This window comes from Polyodon spathula, chromosome 4, assembly GCF_017654505.1.
Source record: "Polyodon spathula isolate WHYD16114869_AA chromosome 4, ASM1765450v1, whole genome shotgun sequence".
Classification (NCBI taxonomy): domain Eukaryota; kingdom Metazoa; phylum Chordata; class Actinopteri; order Acipenseriformes; family Polyodontidae; genus Polyodon; species Polyodon spathula.
In genome coordinates, this window is record NC_054537.1 from 61,769,774 (window position 1) to 61,797,104 (window position 27,331).

General features: G+C 37.9%; 1 protein-coding gene across 1 annotated transcript; it reads left to right on the forward strand.

Annotated features, from left to right (window-relative positions):
* The first annotated feature begins 1,846 nt into the window (after positions 1 to 1,846).
* On the forward strand, positions 1,847 to 27,306 carry LOC121313961 (serine/threonine-protein kinase DCLK3-like). The gene is made up of 5 exons (XM_041246732.1): positions 1,847 to 1,975; positions 18,820 to 20,629; positions 24,093 to 24,225; positions 25,196 to 25,363; positions 27,113 to 27,306. The coding sequence occupies exons 2-5, from the start codon at positions 18,950 to 18,952 to the stop codon at positions 27,304 to 27,306; spliced, it is 2,175 nt and encodes a 724-aa protein (XP_041102666.1). The 5' UTR covers positions 1,847 to 1,975; positions 18,820 to 18,949.
* The last annotated feature ends 25 nt before the right edge of the window (positions 27,307 to 27,331 follow it).

The window sequence follows — 27,331 nt, forward strand, 5'->3', positions numbered from 1 at the left end:
TGGACGTCACCGGTTCGAGTCTGGGCTATTCCACAGCCGACCATGGATGGGAGTTCCCAGGAGGCGGCGCTCAATTGGCTGAGCGTAGCCGGGGGGAGGGGGTCTAGGTCGGCCAGGGTGTCTTCGGCTCCACACGCACCAGTGACCCCTGTAGTCTGGCCGGGCACCTGCTGGATTGTCTGTTAGCTGCCTGGGAGCTGCGTTGTCCTCCAACGCTGTAGCTCCAGGGCAGCTGCATAATGAATCCACAGTGTCTAAAGAAGCAGTCGGCAGATGGCACCGCAGCACAGGGGTGGTAGCGGTGAGCCAAGCCTAAATAATAATTGGCCATTTCAAATTGGGAGAAAATAAAAATAATTGGCAATGACTAAATAAAAAAAAAAAAAAAAAAAAAAAAAACATGGCAATGCTATGCTGTGTACACCCCAATGTAAATAATGATGTTTACTGGGGAAAAATATCTGAGATGAAAGTTTTGGAAAAAACTGGAAAATGTAATTGAGGACAAGAAACCTTCTCACATATGTACACGGGACACCGAGTTGAAAATACAGCCATGGTAATTGACAGTACACTATAAAAATACACCAAGGGACCTAAGTAAAGTTAAGTGGGCTTTGGTTTTATCAGAGATGGTATCTGGAATCTGAGTGGACATCTATATTTGAGCTTGGCAAGGATGTCAATGTATCAGCTTCTGAATATTAGTAAATAATTGAACACTGCTGAGATAGTGCCTCATCATTCTGGACTTCAGAAATTCAAGATCTGGGTCAATGAGTTTCTACCTTATCAGTAATGTTACTGTAGCTGATTGGGAGATCTGTATCACAGTTACCATCAGTAGACTACAAACCGGTGTCTAGTAAGTGCTTTATATTATTATTTTGAAACCCATGGGGTGTTCGTTATTCAGGTGAACAAATACAATCGGCTAATTTCTGATTTTAAATATAACTATGATTATTTTATAACAGTATCTTTGAAAACATCACAAGATAAAAATGCTTGATATGCTTCCTTGGCATCCAAGTAGAACAAATAGAAAACCAGAGAATTTCCAGCAATGACAACACAATGGATTTTAAACAAATAGCTTACTATTTCTTTAAAAATACTACCATGTTAAAGCAGCTCAGGTGTTTCTATTTTAAATCTGGATGTTTACTAAATCGTTTAATAGGATTTTGTTCTCATGCTTATTTGTATTGTGTATTATGGCTTACACTGTGGTTCATTACCATGCCTTACCTTAGTTTACTGTTGGAAACTTCATAAAGATCTTCTAAACCTTTTTCAAAAATTATACTCTGTATCAACTCTGTGTATGTATGAAAAGGGTGCTTTTTTCTGCATGGTAATTTTTCCTTTAATGCGGTTTTTCCATTGATGTGCTAAAATGTAAATACCATTCCTCACGGTTGTGGACCCCTTCCTAATTAAAAAATATATAGAAAGAAAACCTGGAATTTGTGCATTCTGTGGGAAAGGAAAAATATACTTCTTGGGCACTCCTCACTCTGTATGGTTGCCAAGCAGCTTTCAAACCATCCCGGAAAGCCTTGAAAGGGGTTTTGGGTCTTCAAATTGCTCTACATTGTTCTTGCCTCGGTTGTCTGTTGCCAGGCTCTTCCTTAACCACGTGCTTTGCAATGGTCGTATTGAGCAGGTAGATGGTTGCTCTTTAGGGCTAGCACTTTTGGCTCCACCCACAGGACTAAAGCATCTTTCCTGCTGTTCTTGTATCCAGCCAGCGTGCTTGAGCTCTTCAGTTGATCTCTTTGCACAGAGCGGGAGTCTGACCTGCCACTGGCTGACTGATTCTCTGGATCCATCAGTGAAACAAAGTTAGGTGATTAAAAGTTTGGTGACTTGCGTGAATGTAATTGTTATTGTTTTGCTGTTGTTGCTGCAATGCCTGCTTTACATGAAGGGTGTCACAGTTCAGCCTCAAGCCCCAACTGGAGACAATCTGGTGAGTAGAAATGTACTCAGCTTCAGTTCTGTATATAGAAAAAGGCATGTGTCGCATAGGAATCTACTTTTGTGTGTTTTGCAATTTAATTTATTGGAACTATATTGGAAGCATAAATAAATGTTACTAATACATTCCTTGTAATTAATTGGTCACTTATCCTCAGACCAAGGTCTTCTTTGTTTTATTCCAGCACAGCTCTCTTATAACCTGGACTCTATTTTTTCTGTTCCTTTTACATAATAGATATGAGTTTGCATCATTTGTGATTTTTATTCAAAGATTCGTTTTTGCACTTTTAAATTCTTATTTCCTGCAATGCTGTTTAGAGTTAAAATCTAAATTTGTCGTTCCATTTTTTTTTTTTTTTTGGATCAGTTTGCAGAATCAAAGCGTTATTAAAATATTCCTGAAGTATTTAGTTAATTCCATACTGTTGAATTTCCGGGTAAACAGTCTTTCATTTTAAGAACCTTTCCGTCACAATTATTTGTGAACTCTAAAAATGTACCCAGAGTATTATTCTCTTTGAATAGAGAAACAAGGTATTGCCTAGAACAACAAAATACTGTACTGAACCAAGTTAATCTTTTTATGAGCACTGTCATGTACAAAGCAGATATTCCTGATTTATAGTTTGAAATATGTACACAGAGTGAGTTTAATTGACTGTGTTGTTTCTAGTATCAATGCAGCAGTATTTCAGGTTCCTACTGTATACTTTGTAGGAAATGCTGCAATGTCAGTCTTTTATTTGGTACTAAAAGGGACCAAGATTATTCAAGTTTATTCACATACTTCATCCATAACTTAAAAACACAGAAGGTACTTGTCTAAATGTTTGTCTACTTGACATTATTTAAATGCATAATCACTATTGCTGTGCCCCATGCTTAATTACTACTATGATTTATCATGATTAATCATGCTTTTTTATGATGCTTTACCATCTTGCATGTATGCTCATCTTTTGCATGTTTTCACTTTGATTTGACAATGCTTTAATGCACTTTACTATGCTTACTCTTATATCTTGCTGTGTAACAGTTACCTGTAAGTAATACAACGTTGCATTTAAATGTAGGTAAGTTCTAGAAGGTCTATTCATTTGACCTAAACAGTGGCAGATCTAAATAAAACTGCTGAGTTTGTGTACAGGTTATGAAAATCAAATAAAATGCAAGGGAGGATCCAATTAAGTGAGCTCAATTATTTATCAAAAAGTAATTGTTCTAGAAAAAAAAAAAAAAAAACGTGACTTGCTGTTAGATTATCTTTTATGTTATTGCCGTTAATGATAGTACTTACTGCACCACCTGAATCAATCAACCACTTTTTTTTTTTTACTGTAATAGGCCAGGACCACCTCCCCCCATATTACTATAATCCATTTCTATTATGTTCAAATGCTTTTAGATTATTAGTTATAAAGTTAGCCCCACAGTGAATAGCTACTCTCAAATCTCAATTGTTTCCATGCAGTTTAAACTGCCGTGTAAGGTAATGGTTTACTGGGAGGAAACGGGAAATGGGAGGAAACTATATTTATCCCAAATGAAAAATTGCATGCATTTTAAATAAATATACCATTCTACTTTGCTGTATATGGGTCCCAAAGACTGAAGATGCCTTTGGGGAATGTAAACAAGTATTCTAATAAAGTTAGATATTTTAATTGAACTTGACTGTGGGCCTAACTTTCCTGACACGTCGGCAGCAAAGCTAATTTTAAAATCCTGCTCAGGTCTGCCTAAACTACTCCTGCATGAATGCCTTTTTTCTTATGTATACTGTAAACTAATACCAGAGATCAGATTTATGTCTTTCCATCTCAGTTCACATGAGACTATCAGTTACAGGGACCCTCTCTCTCTCTCAGCACCTCTGCACTGCTAAATAATTTAAAGTACACAAAGTAAGACAGGATACTTCCACAAAACTCTTAGGATTACGCTTATGGGAAACAAAACTGAACCAGGTAACTACAGACCAGTAAGCCTGACTTCTATTATATGCAAACTTATGGAAACTATAATAAGATCCAAAATGGAAAATTACCTATATGGTAACAGGGTCCTGGGAGACAGTCAACATGGTTTTAGGAAAGGGAGATCGTGTCTAACTAACTTGCTTGATGAGGATGCAACATCGATAATGGATAATTGCAAAGCATATGACATAGTTTATTTAGATTTCCAGAAAGCTTTTGATAAAGTCCCGCACAAAAGATTAATTCTCAAACTGAACGCAGTTGGGATTCAAGGAAACACATGTACATGGATTAGGGAGTGGTTAACATGTAGAAAACAGAAAGTACTTATTAGAGGAAAAACCGCAGAATGGAGTGTGGTAACCAGTGGTGTACCACAGGGATTAATATTAGGTCCTCTGCTATTCCTAATCTACATTAATGATTTAGATTCTGGTATAGTAAGCAAACTTTATAAATTTGCAGACGACACAAAAGTAGGAGGAATGGCAAACACTGTTGCAGCAGCAAAGGTCATTCAAAATGATCTAGACAAGATTCAGAACTGGGCAGACACATGGCAAATGACATTTAACAGAGAAAAGTGTAAGGTACTACAAGCAGGAAATAAAAATGTACATTATAAATATCATATGGGAGATACTGAAATTGGAGAAGGAATCTATGAAAAAGACCAAGGAGTTTTTGTTGATTCAGAAATGTCTTCATCTAGACAATGTGGGGAAGCTATAAAAAAGGCTAACAAGATGCTCGGATACATTGTGAAAAGTGTTGAATTTAAATCAAGGGAAGTAATGTTAAAACTGTACAATGCACTAGTAAGACCTCATCTTGAATATTGTGTGCAGTTCTGGTCACCTCGCTATAAAAAAGATATTGCTGCTCTAGAAAGAGTGCAAAGAAGAGCGACCAGAATTATTCCGGGCTTAAAAGGCACGTCATATGCAGACAGGCTAAAAGAATTGAATCTGCTCAGTCTTGAACAAAGAAGACTACGTGGTGACCTAATTCAAGCATTCAAAATTCTAAAAGGTATTGACAGTGTTGACCCAAGGGACTTTTTGAGCCTGAAAAAAGAAACAAGGACCAGGGGTCACAAATGGAGATTAGACAAAGGGGCATTCAGAACAGAAAATAGGAGGCACTTTTTTACACAGAGAATTGTGAGGGTCTGGAATCAATTCCCCAGTAATGTTGTTGAAGCTGACACCCTGAGATCCTTCAAGAAGCTGCTTGATGGCCTCCTCTCGTTTGTGAACTTTCTTATGTTCTTATGTTCTTATGTTACACAACAATAGCCAAACATTAAGGGGCTGATGTAAGGATAGGTGCAGTGCAAACAAATGTGGCTGCAAAATCCAAATTGTCTAGCGGCCAGGCAATTATTTAGCACCCCAGCCTATGTAAGCATAAGAGCAATGCAAATAATGAGCTGCAATCATGATAACGAGGGTCGCAATGAGTGCTGCCTGCGCATTGGGGTATTTAGGTGAGTTAGGAGTACAGAGAGCAGTAGGTGCTGTAAGAGATTTGTGGAGCATGAAAATCAAACCAAACCACTTTTTACGGTTGCTAAACACGATGTGTGCATGCAAAAATGCAGATTTTGGCCACAATGTGGGTGTTTTGCAGCCACAAATCACTTTGCATGCATCCTTACATCAACCCCTAAGTGACACAATCCTCATTGGTAAATATTTACACAGGACATCTCTTGATATGGATGTTTTGTTTTGGTGACACTTTGTGTGACAGGGTGACATGTCCAAGCCACATGTCCACCTCGCACGTCAGGATCACAGAGACACTCGAGCTCCTTCTTTTGTTTTTCAGGTACAAGTATTTATTTTCCAAGTAATATTAAGCATTGATTCACACACTGGTCAGTACTCTCAATTTATTCCCCCTTACAGTTAGGCAGCCTTTTAAAGAGCTAGCCACACCCACATTAACAGCTTTAATTAAACAATTTAGTACTGTTTATTTTTATAACAAAAGAAGTTGGGTCCGAGCTGGCTTGCCCAGAACTCCCGCGGCCATGCTGCCGTGGTAGCCAGCCACTCAAACGCTACCAGGTACATCTCTGGATCATCCTTTGCCGACATCTTCATCGCCCAAGCCTTCGTGCCGATATTGCTGGTCCTGTGGTAGGGACTGGCGCTGTGGAAAATGCCAGCCCTACCCGTTCAATGAGCACAGTGTAGTGCTCCTCTCTCCTTCTCTCTTCTGTGTCCCATCTGCTATCCAGCGCCTCCAGTAGCTCCACTGGTGCGTTGTGATCCATCTCCCGTGTCTGACACCACATGTGGTAAAGTGGCTGCTGATCGTGAACAGGTGCAGAGGTGATGCAGTGCATGAATAATCACAGACAGACAATTGTAATCCAGTTTGAAAAAAGGGACTTTTTATTTTGGAAATCCCAGTCTGGCGACCAAACAATAATACTACCCACGGTCACCAGTCCGGGTGCATGCAGTAGTGCTTGTGGTGGGTGATAACAATTATTTATAGTGACTGTAGTGAAGTGTTGATCCAGTTTTGTGCTGGCCTAAGGAAACAGCTCCAGATACGTGTTAGCCATCTGGTAGTTTACAAACACAGACAATTACTAACAAACACAACAAACAAAACACTCACAAATATTCTTTTCAACAGTTTTTACTGGGTCTCTCACGGTCCTTCTAGTTTCAAATGCAAAAACCAAGCGAAGGAGTAGTTTGCGATTCTCCGGGCCCTTTTATGTCATCACGCATTACCCCTTGGTAAACAAATGCAGCTGTCTTTAAAATCAAAAGCTGCTACATCGTTTCCCTTTCAGGTCAATACGTTCTTGCAACTGAGTCTCGCCTTCTTTCAGACTGACCGACTTCCCAACCCTGGGAAAGAACTGTCAGGCCAGCACGTCCAAAGGACCCTACTTTCGCTGCTTAGTGCCCTCACAGGTCAGGAGGAAGATTTACAACCAAGGTTCATTATATTTCTGCCACAAACTCCCAGTCTCACTTTGTGATGTACTCAACAGCTAGTTGCAAGTACAGAAACGTGATTCAAGAAAATCTAATAAATGTGTCTTCACTCTGAACCGTGGCATTTACAGTGAAAACAATCATGTTTCTATAAACTAGCAATCACTGAAATTCCCAGCAGTAGGTTCCCCTAGGCGTTCTTGAGCTTTGGGCCTCTTTAGCAGATATCTTTATTGGAATATTGTCCGTTTTGCATCCTGGGTGTGCCAAAAGTGGGCTATTACCCGGTAACAAGAACTAAAGAAAGTTCAAAGGCATATCTGTTCCAGGATCTGAATGCTTGCTGCTTCTGTTTTTGTTGAAAGTCTGCTCCATTAAACTATCCTGAACCAGTACCAGAGGTTCTTATGTATACAACACCCTTGTCAGTTAAATGCTTAATTGCACATAAGCAAATCCCTTTTTTATTTTGACTGTTGCCCTGGAAACCGAAGCTGACAAGAAGGATGTTCCGTTTGTATTTTAAGTCCTGTGACAACTTTGTGGTGTGAGACTCCCCTGGAAGAAACCTCTAGCATTTCCTGGTAAAATCAAGTTTTTTATGTAAGCAAACACAGGGCGCTGGGTTTTAATCATCACTGACTAATCACAGCTTTCAATCCACAACCAGGTTTATTCGTGAACAAAACTTTTAAAAGCATTTCCTATCTTTAGCTGACGTCTGTTCATGTTAAAAATAAGCTTAAAAATAAACTTTCAAATTGTTGACTATAAAACATATCCCTTGTTTTCTATTGAGACTTTGTGATGTTTCTGTTTTGGAATACATTGGGTCAGATTCTCAAAGCTTTTTACTTCAAATTGCAATTTACACTTTTTTTTCTGGAAGGAAAAATAAACTAACAAACTAACAATTCTAAAACAAATATGAAACAACTTAAAAATACACACAAACACCTAACTACAGTGTGCTTTTCAATGCTTTTTTCCTTTATGAAAAAAGGTGCTAATACTGATTTGTTGTAAAGAACTGAAAATTTGACCCATTTTGTCATTTAAAGCTATTGACCATTTTAGGGGAACGAAATGGCTTCTTCTATGTGACAAATTCATTAGAAACTGAACCTTATCTATAAATAATGCTGCTAGTACACAGATTTGTTATAAGATTGACTCTTGAACAGACTTTCTAATATATTAGCGGTTGCTGTTCACAAAATTCTTATCAATGTATTGTTATCTCAGAATGTGTTTTGTAAACCATGTGCGCAGTAGTAGCAATATGGCTCAGAATTATTTATAAATATATTACACTGTGGTAGTATATTGTTATTATTTATTTAGCATTACACTCTATACAAAAATGAGGTTTTGTGAATAATTTGAAAGACATACAGCCCTGGGTATTATTCATAAAACACTTTCCATCATCTTTCTATGCTATTTCAGTGATTGATTAAAACAATATTTAAATTATGTTAAACATGTTCAACTGTGTTGACAAACTAACCTACTGCTATAGGGTTCTGTAATAGTTATTCTGCAGAGAGGACGCTCTCCTCCATGATGTAAACAATGCGCCACTCACGCGCAGCCTCCCCGGGCATGCCTCTCAGCCAATCCGGACCTCCTGACCAGCTCAGCACCAGGTGAGCTTAAATGCTCAATCTTCTGTTACGTGTCCCAGCTGCACACATGTGCGCCTGAGGTTGAAGGGGAAAGACTGTAATGGGCAGTTCCCTTTCAAGTAAGAAATGTTATTCCATTATCAAATGGAGTGTATCTCTGTGCAGCACGATTGACCTGAGCACATATGTCAAAGCTGGTCATAGATCCTCCTCTGTGTCAGGAAAGAAGACCCTGCCCCGAAGGAATAAAGTGCCGTGACCAGAAGGGATCACCGGCATTTTTTCTTCAGCCTTGCCTGAAAAGGAGACTGCACTGACTGTCATGGTTGTTTTGTGAAATGTCCCGTTTTTCTACTGCTCTCCCTCTTCCTTCATGAAAAATAATCATGCTTTAAGTATTTTTTTTCTGCATCTTTAGTCCTTGGTTCCAGTTTGGGCTCATTTTCTGCTGGCATAGCCTGGCTATTTACTGTCGGTAGCAGTGTTTTTACATTTGGTACTGAGAGCACCCCAATTAGTACAGAGACCAATCGTCGATCGGCCACCAAACCCATTCCATGAGTTTCCCAGCCTTACACGGGTGACTTTGTGTCCACACCGGTTGGCCCCATACTGAGTATCGGGTTCCACCCTTAGTGGCATTGCTCAATATTAACCCAGAAACTTACTAAGCCCACTGGTTGTTGCTGACTCCTGCACGGACATTGGCTGATTGCATTTGGTTCTAAGTTGTTACAACTTTATCTTTCAACACCCGAACAGCTCTGCTGTGCCAAATTTATTGTGCACAGAGCACAACTTACCATATATACCAAATGTTATGTGCACTTATTGAAAGGCTGTTCTGTTATCGGCTCTCTTCGCCGTGCGTTTTATGCAACAGCAACATTCCAGGAGAGGATAAGAATGATAAGCATGTCTCCTGCTTTAGGTACAGAACATGTAAAAGAGGTTTTGAGGGACTGAAATTTTCAAATTTAATCTTGTTAATCTTGACATTTGCAGACCCTATCCTACAGAAAAAATTACAAGGGAAAAAGAAAGAGGATTTGATTTCTCTCAGTTCACTGAAATGTATACAATCCTTAATCAACTGACTGTATGGGGATCAGTGGTTTCATTTATTTATGTACTTATTTTTTACTGTACCTTTTTCTTAAAATAGAACTGAAGCTCAAAGCACATTAATGTAGACATCAAAGGAAACAAAAACAAAAAAATATATATAAATAAAGAGCCGGCTCCTTTGTGCAGCGGTAATCGCGCTATGCTTTAGTGCAAGAGGTCCCAGGTTTGTGCCCACCCTCCGCCTGTGTGTGGATTGCCTCACCCTGTGTGATGTGCCTGTCTGGAACCGAGATCACTACTATATACCAGGGCTAGAAGTTAACTTTAAGGCAGTAATGAGGATTTTCTACCTGCAAAATGGTCTTATTCTGTAGCAGTTTATTCGACAAATATGTGTCATTTAAGCATTTGACAGGCCATCAGTACAGCTAACCAGGTTATGTTTCATCGGTGTAAATTAAGTGGTACGAAATTTCTTATGTCTTCAGTTGCTGACTGAGATTTCGGTAACCAACAAATCATACACACCTATAAAGACAATGCTTAAAAAAAAGTAATGTGTGGCACAATATTGTTGAATCCTGCATTGTATAAATACTACAACCAAGCTGTTTTGAAAATGAAAGCTAATTCCAACAAGGTACGGCTACATTTAAAAGATTCATGTAACGTGTTCTACTAACTGGTTTGTTCATAAATATGCATTTTGTCTATTATTTGTACTGATAAAACAAGAAGCCATTACTTGGATCATGGTAACGTTATAGCTAGCTATTTGCTCCTGTTTTTTTTTTTGTCACAGTTTTAAAAAAGTAGTAATGATCTGCCTATTATGTGTTTTTAGCGTGACTGAAACCAGGGTTAACATTATAACAAAAATTAACATTTTATAGACAATGAATAAACTTAAGGTCATTGGTCATTGCCTCTTATAAAATTGCAATGTTTTTAACAGTTATTCAATTTTTGGTCTATAAAATAAACTTTATACTTTTAAATTGTATCCACGTTGTTCATCTGTAGATATTTGCACTCCACTGTCCAATACGATTTGCATTGTGGGCCTCGTACATATCTACAGGGGGCGATACAAACCTCAGTCATCTATTGGGAAGCTCTATTCGCAACGGTTTCCCGCTTTATGAAGGATACTAATAATGTATGTGTTAAAAAAATTAATACTGCTAATTATGTACGTGTTCACTCAGGGTCAGTCATATACTGCAGCGTAAGATATCAGAAAAATGCTACTGCATATAAAAAAAAAAAAAAACTAGTAGCAAATTAAATGCTACCAAATATAAGTTCATTTCGAGCCTTGTATATATATATATGCAATAACGGCTGACAGGTAATCCATATCCGTTGAATATACAGACGCCTCGGGGCATTGTGTGGCATGAGAGGAAGTCAAGTGCCTCCAACCTCCTAGAAGTTGGTATAGTCAACGTGTATGGACGCCCCGAAGAGCCTTATTGAATTTATAATCCAGGTCAAACAGTGGATTTGAAGAAAATTATTAGTTTTTGTATTAAATATCCTTACCCATGTCCCACTAAGTTAAGCTGAGTAAATTAATTTAAAAACAGTGATCAGTCAAAATGACCATTCCTGTAGTTCTAGTGTTAAACGGTTACATAAAGGTTCTATCAAATGGAGTTTGATGTAACTCTTTGTTCATTGTTGTTATAATCAAAATATTTAAAAGCAGTCTGCAGTTACAGCATAAGGCTACACAACAAAGCAGTCCTAAAACATAGCTTCTGAAGCTCTTGGTTTCATTTGCTTTCTAAGATGATTTAATTATTGAAGAAGCATGCTCTTGTGGACAAGTGTACCCTATGAATATGAAAAAGGTGCTACATTACATTATCTACTGTCTTGCTACACAAGGACAGAGTTTGCATTAAGAATTAATTTCCCTAAAGCCTGTCTGGTTACTGTTTACAGAACCTGTGATAAGAATACTCATGCATTGTTTATACAGTAAAACCTGCATAAACAATGCATTATACCAGATTAGACAGCGTGTTGGATTACAGAGTTATTGAAAAAAAAAATGTAATTCTGTATCTAGAAAAAGGTAAAATAACGAAACAGCTGAATCATTTAAAAAAAATACTTTATTACTGCACACACTTTAAACACGTCAATGCCTCAACAAAATCTATACCAGTTATTAGCAAGAGTGTGTTTAAACCATTTCACTTGTTCGTACTGAAAGGATTCAGGTGCTTTTTGCTTGCATTCGGGTTTTATCCATTTTGTTTTTAAGTAGGCATCTTTTCTTTTCAGAATCTCTGAAACTAACCTATTTTTGTGTTTAGGAAACATTCAGCTGTTTTAATAAGCACACCTTTTCTTTTAAGAGATAGCTCGCTGAGAGGACATTTAGACTTCAATTCTCTGTGCAACAACTGCACAATTCAGAACGGCGCCAGCACAAAGTTTTGTTTTGTTTTTTTTACTAGTTTTAAACTTAGAAATTGCTGTTCTCCTATTTTTTTTTAAAGCATTCAAAGTGGTTTTTCTAGCAATTATTGTTATATATATATATTATATATATATATATATATATATATATATATATATATATATATATATATATATACTTTTAGAAGGGATGCAAATTTAGCTGAAATTTTGGTCCACAATGAACATAAACAGATCATAGACACATTGAAGGGCATTAAAACCTGTACATGCACATGTAAAGTATGCAAATGTATTTATGGTGTATTTTGCCAAGAATGTAGCAAAATAAAATATGTAGGAGAGACAGGTACAGCATTATATAAAAATAATACAGAAATACATAAGAAATAAAATAAATGATCCAATAATTCAAAGCTTTACAAAAAATGAATATAACATAAATTGCCTACAATTTGTTGTTTTGGAATAAATACACATTAGATAGTGTATAATACAGAAGAATAAAGGAAAATAAATTGATAAATTGACTCAATTCCATGATACCTTAACCCTTTGCGGTCCATTTATTCACGCCTGTCAGACACATCATCCCATTTATTTTCACACAAGCTGTTTATTTTGCACGCACTGTTTAAAAGTAATTTTATTCAAAGTAAAACAGGTTGAAAAGGCACTGCATATCAACAGGACAGTCAGTACTGCATCTCCAGCCCCGTCCCACAATCTCTTCATACTAATGCATACGATAAATCATCTCCTGATCACTCGTTTTAAACAGTGGAGGTACTTCTAGGCTTTTGATGCCATGGTAATTGCACTCACTTATTTCTATTTAAATCTATTCATGTGTTTGTAATGTTTTTTATTACAGTTACGGCCAAATTTTTGCTAGAAATTTAGAATTGAGACGTAATTGTAAAGAAAAACTATATGAACATAATTTAGATCTTTTATTTAACATCATTTAACCAAATAAATTGCAAAGTGATATTGCAAAAGTCTACTAGTACAATATTTCATGTTAGATTTTGAAATGTCACTTTTTGTTAAGTATATGGAAAATTACAAAGCTGTATGTAATTCATGTTAACGTAATATTATTCAACAGTTTTTATTCGACTTTATTCGACAGGTTTTTATTCGGCAAAATGTGTTAATTCTATAGGGTGATGCAAAACGTTTGGCCATAGCTATACATAGTTAATGATGTAACACTCTACTTTCTATTTAAACCTTAAATGCATTTTTCTCCACTGATTTGGCAGCTAGGCGTATGTGCTTTTTTGACTTCCTAAATATATCTATTAAACATCTCAAAGCATCAGAAGACCCAGGGTTGCACAAACTTATGGAGATATAATATGTTATACCTAGAACTACCGAAACTGTAATTTTGACCATCACAGTCAAAACAGTGGGTTTAGCTTAGTGCATGTGAGTTATAAAATGAAGTAGAAAATGTCAACTTTGTGCTTAAAATAAACATTTACAATATGGCCAGGTCAAAACAGGGAGACCAAAACAGAAAATGTCGGTGCCGCAGACATGGAGCAGCGATATAAGTCCCAAAATTGAATCTGATGCTTGTCTGAAAAACAAACCGTTATATCATAAAAAATGTTATATCTTGAAAAAAATCGATTTTGTTTAGGCGAATGTAGTTTAGGTGAACAGTACAGTACAGTGAGATTTATATTTTGAGAAATTATTGTATTATTAATATAACACAGTAATAGACCAAGATAGAAGGTGTTTGTCAGCTGTGACTAGTGAAAAAAAGATGTACTGATGGATACCCAGATGCGCTGAGTGGAAGCTGGACAACAGGATCGAATTGTCAAACCTTTTGATTTGAGACACTATGTGTTCAGGTCAGAAATGTCATTCACACTCTTTCTAGGACTCATTGGTATCAGCAATAAGATTGGTGCTGACTTGGGAGAAGGCTACAAGAGCTGTGTTGTCCTCCGAAGCTATAGCTCTGAGGTGGCTGCATGGTGGGTCTGCAGTGTGAAAAAAAGCGGTCGGCTGACGGCGCACGCTTTGGAGGACAGCGTGTGCTCATCTTCGCCGCTCCCGAGTGGCACAGGAGTGGTAGCGGTGAGCTGAGCCTAAATAATAATTGGATATTCTAAATTGTGAGAAAAAATAATACAAAATAATTGGAGACTACTAAATTAAAAAAAAAATAAAAATCAAGTCAACTTTGGTTTGTAGGCATGATAAAAAAAACTAAAATTCGCTTTAGTGGAACGATTGGCGGGTTTCTCACGAGTTATGCTTTGTCTGTACACTGAAAGTTGATAAGCAGTTTCAGCAAACATTGTGTCTCAGTGGAGAAACAAACTGTCACTTGCTGACAGGGTAAAGGTTTTGGAAGCTCTGCAGAACCCCACATCGTCTCTGTCCTCCGTTGCTGCTCAATTTCACATCTCTAAAAGCCAGCTGGGGAGGATAAGCAAAAACAGAGATGCTATTCAGCGTGAGCGGCAATCAATCAGTAAATAAAATTACAGCACAGAAGTAAGACTTAATTGGCAGGAAATGTTTTTTTGGCTTTACATACTTCTTCATGCTTAAGCGCAACGGTTGTCCACTCCACCGGGGCGTCTCGCTTTAGTGGCTTCGACTGTATTCATATTATATAAGTAACTAGTGTTTTCATTTTTGCAGGGAATGTTCCTAGGGGTTCTTGCAGAACATTTATTGCCTTTTACCCTTGCACCAGTACTAATGGATGTATCCAAAGCCTTAAGTAGAGACCCAAAAGCCCTACAGCAGCTCTCAATATCACGCACAGCAGCTTCCTAAAATGAAACTAGGATTGGCTAAGACATTTACATCCAACACTATAGAGAACCTCCAAAATAATAAGTTCTCTCTGAACGTAGATGAGTCAGCAAGCGCTAATTTAAAGACGGTGCAGTGTGTTTTAGTTAGCTACTTATAATGTAGGTGAAGTTGTTGTAAAGCATCTTACATAATTAAGTTTAACCAGGATAGACAACCAGTCCCTATTTAACAAAACTGTAGAACTCTTTGAAGAAAAACAAATTTTGTGGGAGAACCTTGTGTCAGTGTTAATGGACTGCCATGTCATGCGTGGATCTGAGAGTGGTTTAGAAACTGCTACCAAGCAATTCTGTATGCCATTTTAAAGATGATTGCAAGCGCTGGACTCTGACATTTTCAATGACTTGAAATGGTCAACAGAAGCACTGGAAGAAGTATGTCTGATTCTAGGAATGAAATTCACTATGCCAAGGAATATAGTGCCCCACAGATGGCTATCATGATATGATGTTACTATTGGAAATTTTAAAATGATGTCAGCTCTCACTGTCTTCAACTATCCATTTCTTTTTCACTCTCAGAAGGGTTCCTTCCAAAGCCAAATAGTATCAATATACTTTCAGAAAAACTTGAGTGCCTAAGCTAGAGCAAGACATCCACAAAAATCTCTGAGAAGAAACTTACGTGGCAAATGGAAGAAGATGCTGAAGGGCAGAGAGATGTTCATTTGGTCAGTGAATAAGCCCATAATTAAAGGACCCACTTATCAGCATTTTCTTTTCAAGGGGACACAGCACTTTCCTGATCAGATTAAAGAAGTTACCAGATCTTATAAAAATGTTCTCTCAAAGGAGGAAGAGGCAGATTCTTCCATGCAAGCCTACCATACCAGGTTGATTCTCTACTTCCTTCAGCTTTTGATAGGGAAGGTAAACCAGTTTGAGTTGAATAAAAAATTGGCAGTACAAACAGAAAAACATCTTAGCAAACAAAAGGTAAAGATGATGATTTGTCTTGTAGACATGTTACATTTCAGATCCAAACGAACGAGAACATTAAAAGAAAAGACATGCTGTACAGCATTTATTTCAGCCCGTGTGCACAGGTAAGAAAAAATAGATTTCACTATAAAACTAAATATATATTTTACCTCAACTTTATTTGACTGGATTCTGACATGAAGTTTCACAGACCCTATTTTACTGTCCTGACTTGTCTAAAAATTAATTTCGCCTAATTTCGCTTGGCAGGTGATGTTTTGTTCACTCTCAAGTATTGGCTTCTCTGGGTTTGCGAAACTAGCAGTTAAAGTTCACTTAGTATTTGGTATAAATTCTAATTTCAGGTGTAATCTGAATCTTTGGTTTCCTGAGCAAAACATCCAGCTCAGCAGTGTATCCCAGATTCCTGCCACTTTTCACCTTTTTTACTTCTCACTTTCGTCTCTGAATAATAGTGTAGCAAACCAGCTATTCCAAGACTAGGGATGGAAATTACTGTTGAAAAGCCAACACAGTCGAACTCAGGCACAAAATAAAAGATGGGTAAACAGAAAACAGTTTAAACAGTATAAACTAAAACAGTGAAACAAACAAATCTCAGACACTGTAATTCTCTACTGCTCCACATCAATTATTTTCTGTTTTGTATTTGAAATTAATTTAGAACAATTTGTAGATTTTATTTTTTGCTTTGACATAATGGACTTTTTTTTGTGTATTGGGGGGAATACTTTTAAGAGCCACTGTCTATACAGTATGTATGTCTGGTAGATCTAGTGTTAAGATGTTGTTCAGGGAGCAGGTGCAGGGGCTTCCCCCTAGTTAATCAAGTCAATCTATCAATTAACCTCCCTATTTAAGCCCTGGTTCGAACACCCTTTCTCTGTTTGTTTTGTGTTTTCTACCTTCCTTCCCGTCTCCAAAATGCATCGCCACCTTTGCAATGGTCTCCCTCTGGGAGCAAGTGATGTCACTTCCCAACCTTGGGCCCAGCAGAGCTAGCCTCGACCACCAAGAGGAAGGTTCTCCAAGAGCCAGAGGGGACCTCCGGCCAAATCTTAACAATCTCTGTATCATTCCAGGTTACCCCTGGGGTGCAGCATACATGCTTCCCAGCCATGGAGTCCGATCGGTTGGGTTTCACCTCCCAGAGGGTGGTTCTCCCTGAGCCAGGTAGCACCATGCACTTCTCTCAAATCTCTGTTTTCTATCACTTGTTCCCCTTGGGGCCAGCAAACATGCTGTCCAGCCTTGGATCCCAATCGGTTCGGTATCACATCTGAAAAGGGTCTCTCCTCTAAGAGGGTGGCTGATATTGATTTAAAAAGTGAGTTCCGATGTTTCTTAAGAAAATACACAAAGTCCTTTTCCTAAATTAATAATAGGTTTATTATAACATGTGCAGGGAATCAAGTCCCAAGGAGAGAGATTCAAAGTTATAACTTTACAAGATGTTAAATACCCCTCAACACAGGACGGTAACTTACTTATTTCCTGGATCATAGTCACTGCTTTATAGTTTAAAGATACAATATGATCCATTTTAAATTAGCTTCATCACCAAAACAACTAATCCTAAATAAGGCTTATCATATAAATAAATAAAAAAAAAACATCACTTGAAAATATGAAACACCATATAAATCCTACTTGGCTGTACAGTAAAGGGTTTTAGTTGGCATTTGGTTTGAAATGAATAATTTCTATATAAGGGCAGTTCAAGATCGATAGGTCTGTAAAGAGCCGAGGAAGTCAAAACTAAGGAGGACTGTGCCTGAAACATCTTTCCTGCTGCAGCACTTAGATGTCAATTACAGTACAGTACAGTGCAAGTACAACATAAGACCAATATTTAAAGCGAGCAAGTGGGATCCTAGTATACAAGCACCAAGATTTCAATTCCAATGTGGTAAGCTTAAAGAATAACTGTACCAAAATGTGAATACTGTGATGTTGTTTTTTCTTGCTTTTATCAATACCAGTGTTCCACTCTGGCCCCTTTGCTTGTTTATTTCCTTCACTCTTTCAGAATTCCTGTCGCCCTACGTGGCTCTGTCTCAGAGGTCTGGCTGCGCCGATCTCCTGAAGTGTAGGCGTTCCTTGTTAGTCGGGGTGACTTCTAGTCTTCTCAAATGTATCCTCTATCCTTCTCTTCATTTTCCCCTTTGGGGAAGTAATGCTTGCTTCCCAGCCTTGGAGGCTGTTCGGTTTAAGAGCCAAGGGGAAACTCAAAGTCTCCAGCACATAGTTACTTTCAAGTTCCAGGGCTTATTCCTCAAAGCCCTTGCTCCTGTTCCATGAAATCACAATTAAAAACAGTAGTACACGTCGATGAAGGCTGCACCATCTGACTGCCGCTTTCCATTCCACATCAAAGGCTTGGGGTGCATAAAAAGAATAAACCTCATTTAAAAATGTCTTAGTTTATCTGGACATTGAAGCAGCTTGTACAGCCAGCAGTTTGTGAAGTTTGAGCACCTTGTTGAAACAAGAGCCTATAATAGTGTGTCTCTTAAACCAGCAGCTGCAAACCAGATGCTAACCTATGCTGTCCTGAAGTAGAAGAAAGTCAAGTTGACACTGACAAGCTTATGAAGTGGGACAGCCAATGTGCTGACATCCTAGTGGGCATTTATGGTGTTCTAGAAGCTCACTGGACATGGACGCTGATGGCACTGAATGGTTTTATAATATCATGGGTTCCTTTCAAACTTCTTTCAATCATGTTATCTATGCAGTTATTTGCAATATGTATAATAATGAGCACCGCTAGGTTACACTGGATGTGTTCACCTTTTAATTTAGAGATAACCAACAAATTATATCACATTCCCGTTTTACATATCCAACGTTGCCTACTACTAAAAGCTAATTAGGGATAATAGGTTATAAAAGCAGGACTCAGGTGCATATTAATATTATATTTCATAGCTAACCAAAGCTTTTTTGTTTTACTTTGCAGGGCAGAGAGCCTCATTCCCCATCTCTGTAAAGGATACAAACCAAAGAAACAGTTTCAGTAGACTTCAGTCTATCTACCCACCCATAGGTTGCAGGACGCTTGCAAAATCTTTGGCCCAACTTGTTTTAATATGCAGTTCCACCACCATGGAAATGCATTCCCCAAAATCCATTCAATGGACAGCCCAGTCAAACCAAGGATAGTGACTGTGGTGAAGCCGGGAGGGAGGAGACACCTAAGGAAGATAACAATACTTCTCAACAGACGTTCTGTACAGACCTTTGAGCAGCTCATTGTAGACATATCAGAAGCTCTGGGTTTTCCTCGATGGAAGAATGACCACGTGAGAAAACTATTCACCCTTAAAGGCAGGGAAATCTGTAGTGTGTCAGATTTCTTCCGTGCTGATGATGTCTTTGTTGCAGCTGGAAGGGAAAAGCTGACTCTGAAGGAAGTTCAGGAGGTTTTGGAGGATCTCTATCCTGATAGTCCATATTCTCAGAGCCTATTTCAAAAAGACTGGGAGCGTTCCCAGAAGCCCAAGACTTATGATAAGGGCTCCAAGGCAGACAGCGGCTTTGATGAGGAGTCTGAGGTTGCTAAGCAACACCTTGGTACGAACCTGGAAAGAGTCAGGGCCAAGGCCAGACAAGAGGAAAGAGTGAAAGCCAGAAAATGGAAGAAGGAACATTGGGAACAGGAACAGAAAGAGCTGACTGATAGGAAAAGAACAAAGGAGATTTATCCAATAAGAGATGAGATAATTGATAAAGGGGCAGTCGCCTATGATGTGGGATACTGTGAAAAGTGTAAAAGAGAACAACACCTCAAAGTGCACTGTGAATCTACCAAAGAAAAAGATGGGTCACCTGAAAAAGAAGTCCAAAGGAGGGGTAAAGAGCAGCCTGATGACCTGCACTCAGAAAAGAAAAAACTAAGGCAAAGGGGTCCTAGAGCATTGCAGAAAAATGTCAGGGAAGGAAAAGAAGAGGGAGATAATGTGAAAGACATCAAAAAGACTTGCAAGGAACACTCCAGGGTGGCTAAAGAACATGCAGAACACAAGGTAGAAAAGAAGATGGTACAAAAAGAAAATCCACAAGTGCAAAAGGAACCAAAAAGGGCAATTCATGAATCTGTGGGGGAAGTAGAAGCACCTCAGAAACCCATAGAAAAGCAAAGCTCTGGGGCAGAGATAAGAAAGAAAATACCCTCTAAAAAAGAAAACACTGAAAAAAGCAATGAAAAGAAAGAACTTCATGAAAAGATGGAAAAAGCAGAGCAAGGGGAAAAAGCTACTGAGAAAATAGAAAAGAAAAGAAGTCCAGCAATGAGCCAGGAAGAAAATGTTAAAAAAAAATCTACAAATATATCTGCTGTAAAATCTAGACACATAAAAACAGCAAGTGACATAGAGAGCTTTTATGAGATCGGTCGAACCGTTGGGGATGGGAACTTTGCAGTTGTGAAGGAGTGCAAGCTTCGAAACACAGACGCCCTGTATGCCATGAAGATTATTGATAAAGCCAAACTGAAGGGGAAGGAGCACATGATAGAAAATGAGATCTCTATCATTAAAAGCCTCTCTCACCCGAATGTTGTGAGACTGCTGGAGGAGTACGAGACTGACAGCGAGGTCTATCTGATCATGGAGTTTGTTCACGGAGGGGACCTCTTTGATGCCATCACAGATAGTGTGAAGTTCACCGAGCACAGTGCGGCTCTCATGATCATTGACCTTTGTCAGGCGCTGGCTTATACTCACAGCAAAAATGTGGTGCACAGGGACCTCAAACCAGAGAACCTGCTGGTAAGTAAACATGTAATTGCGTGCTTCCACATACATTAATTTATTTCTGTAAATCTTGTATATGTTCCAGTCATGACTTGTTGCTTAAGTATATGTTATAAAATAAACCTCCTTTTACATTCTGATGGTACTTGAGATCCCAAACAAGATTATTCAGTCTGCAGTGTATCGGAAATTGTATGAATATCTAGCTGAGTCCAATAAAGGTGGGCATTTAGAAATACTATGACCCTATGGCTTTCTGACAATTAAGAGCTCTGGGACATTCTTATGCTCCAACTCAAAGGAATTAGTCAACATACTTCATGAAGACCAGATGATCCAAATTTGTATATTGTTAACACTTATAAGTGAATCAGAAAACCAAAGGTATCATGATTCCACAGTTTTCATTTAAACTTTAAATGTATGCTCTTGGTCAATGAAGACTTATGTTTTATAATAGTCATGCAGTTTTATAATGATCATGGAAAATAAGGAGTAATTTATGGCTTCTGAATTAACATATTTACAAATCTTTAACAAACTCACATTTCATTAGAATAATAGCTGAAGGCAGCCAGTGACACATCTCATATACGTTTAATATGATTTTGTTATGAGCTGTCCAGGTGCATGGTGCTGCGGTGTGCAGGCAGGTGCATCTCTGTAAGCTTTGATAAAGGAGCTGTAAAAATTAAGCTAATTCTAGCAGGAATGATAAAGCTCAGTGAGTGGAGTGTGGGAACACAATTTCAGTCATACACTGCTGTAAGCAGCATTTACCAGTCTTGTATCCATGAACATAAGAAATAGGGGCTCAAGTAAATGACACGTGTGTAAGGCAGATGATGAGAATGGAATTACACATCTAGGCATGAGTCTTAAAGGTCAACCCACTGCTTTTATTTTCTTTCAGTTTTTTTTTCAGCAGTTGCAACACTGTAGGCTTTAGACTATGTACAGTATGAATGGTGCAATTAAGCACAGACTTTTAGTACAAATACAGCCTACTGTTTACATTTACTGTTTGCATGCTGACCTGTGCAATTATGAAGATCTTTAAAATAACAAACATGTTATGTATTCATTTATTTCTTGAAGTAAAACAACAAATTAATCTGTTGATATATTAGATTGTGACAATATTGTTGGAAGGATATGATTCTTTTTTCATAGATTTTTATTGAGGTTGATGATCTCCAGGGGTGAGATACTGTAACTCTTGATTTCACACATTGGGCTAGATTTTCAAAGCCTTTACTCCAAATGGTCATCTTGTTTTTGTTTTTTTCAGAAAGGAAAACAGCACCTAATAAAGTTACTAAACTAGTTTTGCTCTGACTTTTGAGGACCATTAACGTTCAATTATTAATTTCTTTATGGCACTTGAGAAATATAGCTAGATGGAGGCCTGTGGTGTCCCAGGTCAACGCGGACACGGTGATTCACACTTTTGCAACCTATTGGGTAATAGTACTCAAACTTTTTTGGACTGCGCCCCCCTTTCCTCTTGTCTGGAAAATCCAACTTTGCACTCGCTTCTCTGTATGTCCCTTTCTTTCGCACGAACCAGCCACCGATCCAACTTAACACTGCAAATAATAGTTTACCGACTGTGTCTAATGCCTAATGTGCACACCACATAGTAAGCCAATAAACAACGTACATCACCAGATGGCAGCAGACTTCTTCCAGTAATACGCAAGCTTAAATAAAAGGAACCAATCAGATGCAGAGCGCCATCTAGAAACTTTCACTTATATAGGATAAGATGTGCACAGTAATTTTTTATATATTGTTTTCCGGAACCTTCTCAGGCCCCCCAGAATACATTCTGCATCCCCTATGAGGGGGCTTATTGAACATGTTGCAGCAATACAAAATGCTGCAGCAAGAACACTTACCAACATTATGCCCGTTTGCCATATTTGACTACATTGGCTTTCTGTGAAGCAGTGCCCTGATTTCAAAACACTGATCTTTACTTACAAGCTATTCATGGTTTTGGCCTTTCCTATTTGCATGAATCACTTATTTTTAAAAAACTGGCTCATGCTTTGAGATCGGCAAATGATGGTCTTTTGTTAATTCCAAGAATTACTTAAGAAGGGCCTTTTGTTTTCTAGCTCCTTCACTTTGGAACTCACTTTCAAATTGAATCTGGAAAGATAAGTCAGTCAGTAGTTTTAATTGTAAGCTCAAAACATCTCTCTTTGATTTGGACTTTCACAAGTGTGCAGTTTGGAGGTCTTTTGTCTTGCTGTTTATTTTTGTAAAGTGCCTGGGATGCTTGCACATTGATGCTATATAAATTGAATTGGTATGGTATGGTATGGTGTGGTAAATAAACAAATCACACATTTAAATTATGCGTTCTAAACAGTCTTATGTTGTTTTATTTACTTTTGTAATTGTAATTGCTGATCTTTCCTTTCAGAAAGAAATTGTGCTAATGTGAGTAAATAACTTTGAAAATCTAGTCCATTGTCTTTTTCCACTATGATGAAGTTGCCTTCTGATGTACAGTACAGCAAACAACATCTAGGAAGGGTATTTGAAATGCAATTCATAATTATATATGTTTACACTCATTATTTACTGAAGTGCACTCTAGATAAATAAATAACCAGTAAACAATTTAACCAATCCTTATGTTCATGTCTGGTGAATAAAAAAAAGCCTAGCTGTAGTATCTCAAAGCACTGTACAGTACACTGTAGAAAAATGTATCAAATGTGATAAATTTGTAAATGTACCACATTCATACCATTTAAATAACATATTCAAACAATATAATAAAAATAAATATACATACACAGATAAATATACTTACATACACACATCAATTAATACTACTACTACTACTACTACTACTACTACTACTACTACTACTACTACTAATAATAATAATAATAATAATAATAATAATAATAATAATAATATGCAATATAAAAGTTACATTAAAACCCAAAAGACAAGAAAGATATTTTATAAAAGTAAGTTTTCAGTCTTGATTTAAAAACTGTAATGGTCCCAGCTTCCGTGGCAGACGCAGGCAGAGCATTCCACAATTTAGGGGCTTTCCAAGAAAAAGCTCTCCTCCCATAGTGATTTTGTTGACCCTAGGAATAACCAGTAGCCCCGCATCCTGTGATCTCAGAGTGTGATTCGGAACATATGGGGTCAGTAACTCCTGCTAATAACTGGGTGCTAGTTTTTGCTTTTTTAGTCATCAGCTCTACCAAACATACAGAACATGATAGTACTGCAACCTGTTGTTCCTTCTGCCCTCTTGTGGTGTCATAAAAACTGCAGATGTGTTGCTTTTTCATATATTCTCATTGTTTAATGCAAAAAAAGTTATTGTTCTTGCCCAGATAAATGTAGGTACTGTATGTATACCTGGTGAAAGACATAACATTGTTTTGCTGATAGTCTTTCTGTTTTCTATACTGACTGAAGTTCTGTGCTTTATTGTAAGGTTCAACATAATGTGGATGGAAGCACTACACTAAAACTGGCAGACTTTGGTCTTGCAATGGAGGTGACTGAACCCATTTTCACAGTCTGTGGGACACCTACGTATGTGGCTCCAGAAATACTCTCTGAGAAGGGTAAGTCTGGCTGTGGAAATGCCCTTTAAATGAGCAGAACCAAATAGCTATTATGCATGTCACATGGAAATAGACTCAATACAACAAAGTCACACGTATTACTGGTTAACATTCTCTGAGTAAATTCCTGGAATGGATTAAAAAATAAAGCTCTTTAGACAAGAGAATAAATAAGGCGTTATTATTTTCTGTATAGTAACCCTTTTTCCTATGGGGAGAATATTATAATACCAATGTGTTACTCTGAAGAAACCCTAGAAGAACCGGGATTCCAAATACTGTTATCCTGCTTGAAAACGTTCATAGCAATAGCTGATTTAGTCAAACTAAGAGTAAAAGTTGCACTTGACTGACTTTTTGATTAAAACGCAGAACTCTAAAGCAAGGAAAGACCTAAGCACTTGTCATATAATAGCTTTAACTGGAGGACACTTGGAGGCAATGGTCTGTCTGTATTCTGTTTATACTACAAGTATATATTTAAAATGAATATTAATACAATTTCTAAATTTTGATATTTAATCAGGGATTATTTTACCTGGCGGATCTTTACTTGCATTGTCAACAGACTGTGCTTCGACGCAACCATCTTTTTAGATTGAACTTTGAGTTCAGTCTGTCAATTTGCAATCTTCCTGTTGTTTTCTACAATACCTGTGTTAATACAGGGGTTGCAGGATGGTTGGATAAGTCAGACACTGGCAGAAATTAGAAATTATTTCAGACATTTTAAAGTTGTTATAAAACATGCATCAATGGCAGTATTGTTTAAACTACCGAAGTGCAGCTCCATCCTAAATTTCAGCAGGAGACCACTGGAGTGGAACGTGCAAAGACACTTTCAAAACTAGTCCCAGTAAGCAATGCATGTTATCCGTCTAATGCTATTCCACTCATGTTACTGTATCCTACTCATATTAGTGAATCCATACTATACAATATAGGTTTTTTGTGTTGATATTTTTTTCAGGTTATGGTCTGCAAGTTGACATGTGGGCCACTGGTGTGATCCTCTACATCCTGCTGTGTGGTTTCCCTCCATTTCGCAGTCTGGAGAGAGACCAGGAGGAGCTGTTTGAAATCATCCAGCTCGGGGAGTATGAGTTCCTGTCCCCCTACTGGGACAGCATCTCCGATGGTAAGTGCAGCTTTAAAACACTGCACCTCAGATTTGTTTATTTTGAAGACAAACTACTAATTAATGCCTTTGCCTATGCTTCTTGGTTTAAATGCATTGAATTGCACTTAAATAAATGGCTACTATTATTTATTCTATACACCTCCTAAATGTTTTTTTTTTTAACAGTTCAACTGTATATTGGTAGTAGAACTAATTAAGAATGACTAAACAATGTGATATTCATGACTACCACTAAAGTACATATTGTGTATAGGTTGTTGTGAAGCCATATCAGCACAAGGGGGCCCCAAAGTATCAGACAGCATATTTAAAAGTGATTTAAAAGGACAATGGTCTATAAGATAGAAATTTTGCCTACAAGTGACAGCCAAAAATGTAACTACTATAGGGTGTAGTTGCAGAAAAAATAAATATGTCTATTGTCACATTCTTATTTAATTTCTGGCATTTTTCCAGCTTTCATATTTTTTTTTGTATTATTTATTTATCTCAACAGAAGTTAATACATAAGTTGTTTAAAGATGGCTCGCATTAAAAAATAAATAAAAAAAAATCAACATTTAAAAAGTGTTTCTACACATGATCCGATAGACATGGGGAAAAATAAAAATCTTGCAGACAGGTTAACTTCCATTGTAAATATTTCAGTTTTGGCCGTCATTTGAAGGTAAATTTACCATCTTATAGACCAGTGGTCCTCAAAGTAATTTTGGCACAGGCATAAATTGATCTTACTTGGCTGTTTGCGGGCACGCTGACTATTGCATAGGTTCTTACCTTACACACTGCCTTCTCGCGACATTATATATAGAGTATAGATAGCTTTGTTTCAGTCTGACAAATATGTCGTTCATTCATCTCCAGTACACTTATTCAGAGAAAGTGGATTCGTAACTAAATATACTACAGTGTTTCACGTGTCTGGTGAAATAAAAAACTTAAAATATAGAGAGCTAGAACATTAAATTCTAAATACTGAAATGTATTACTTTTCTCAATAACAGTCGGCGAAATTCAGTGCCTACTAACAAATTAACACCCCACATATTAACACCCCGCCTCTGCTCACGAATGATTGGACAGCTGTCAGATTTTTCACTTTTCCTTTGGCTACTCACTCGCTTTCAATTTCCCTGTAGAATACCGTGAACGGCCCCTGCTTGCTTATGATTGGACAACTGCATAAAACTTGGCAGATATTTGACTCTTCTATTGGTTAAGCTTACTGTCAGTACCTGCAATGAAACAAAAACAGTTTATGTCCCACCCAGCTAATTTATGACTTGGCTACCGCAGAGACAATGCAGATTGGTTGATCGTATCGCAGAAGCAATTCAGGAAAAAAAAAAAAAAAAAAAAAAAAAAAAAAATGTCGCGTACGTACAACCACAGCATAAGCGAGCAGCACTGCCAACAGACTCCTGTGGCGCTTTTGTTGGAAAACGTGTTTAAGGCTTTTTTTTATTTTTTATTTTCCCACACTAGGACCCCGCCAAAAATGTGTTCACAACCCATAATTTAAGAACAGCTGCCAAGGGCACAATGGCCTGGCTTTGCGGGCACCACTTTGAGGACTACTGTTATAGACCCTTGATCTTTAGGTAATTGATAACAAGTTCTTATGAAAATCCACCACAAAAACAGTGCAAACAAGTAAATTAAAATGAAAAAGGTCATTTTAAAGATTCATGAGTTCTACCCAGCCATTTCTTACACTACTCCTTACCGTGTCATGTTTCACTGCAGGTGCCAAAGACCTGATCAGCAAGCTGCTGGTGGTTGATGAGCACAAGCGATACACTGCTCAGCAGGTCCTGCAGCACCCCTGGGTGCGATCAGGAGGCAAGATGAACAGCTGCAACCTGCAGAGAGAGGTGACGATGAACATCGAGCAGCACTTCAAGAACCGTCGCAGGAGAGAGCACGCTGCCAAGCAGTAGTCATTCTCCTGATGCTTTCGGATTC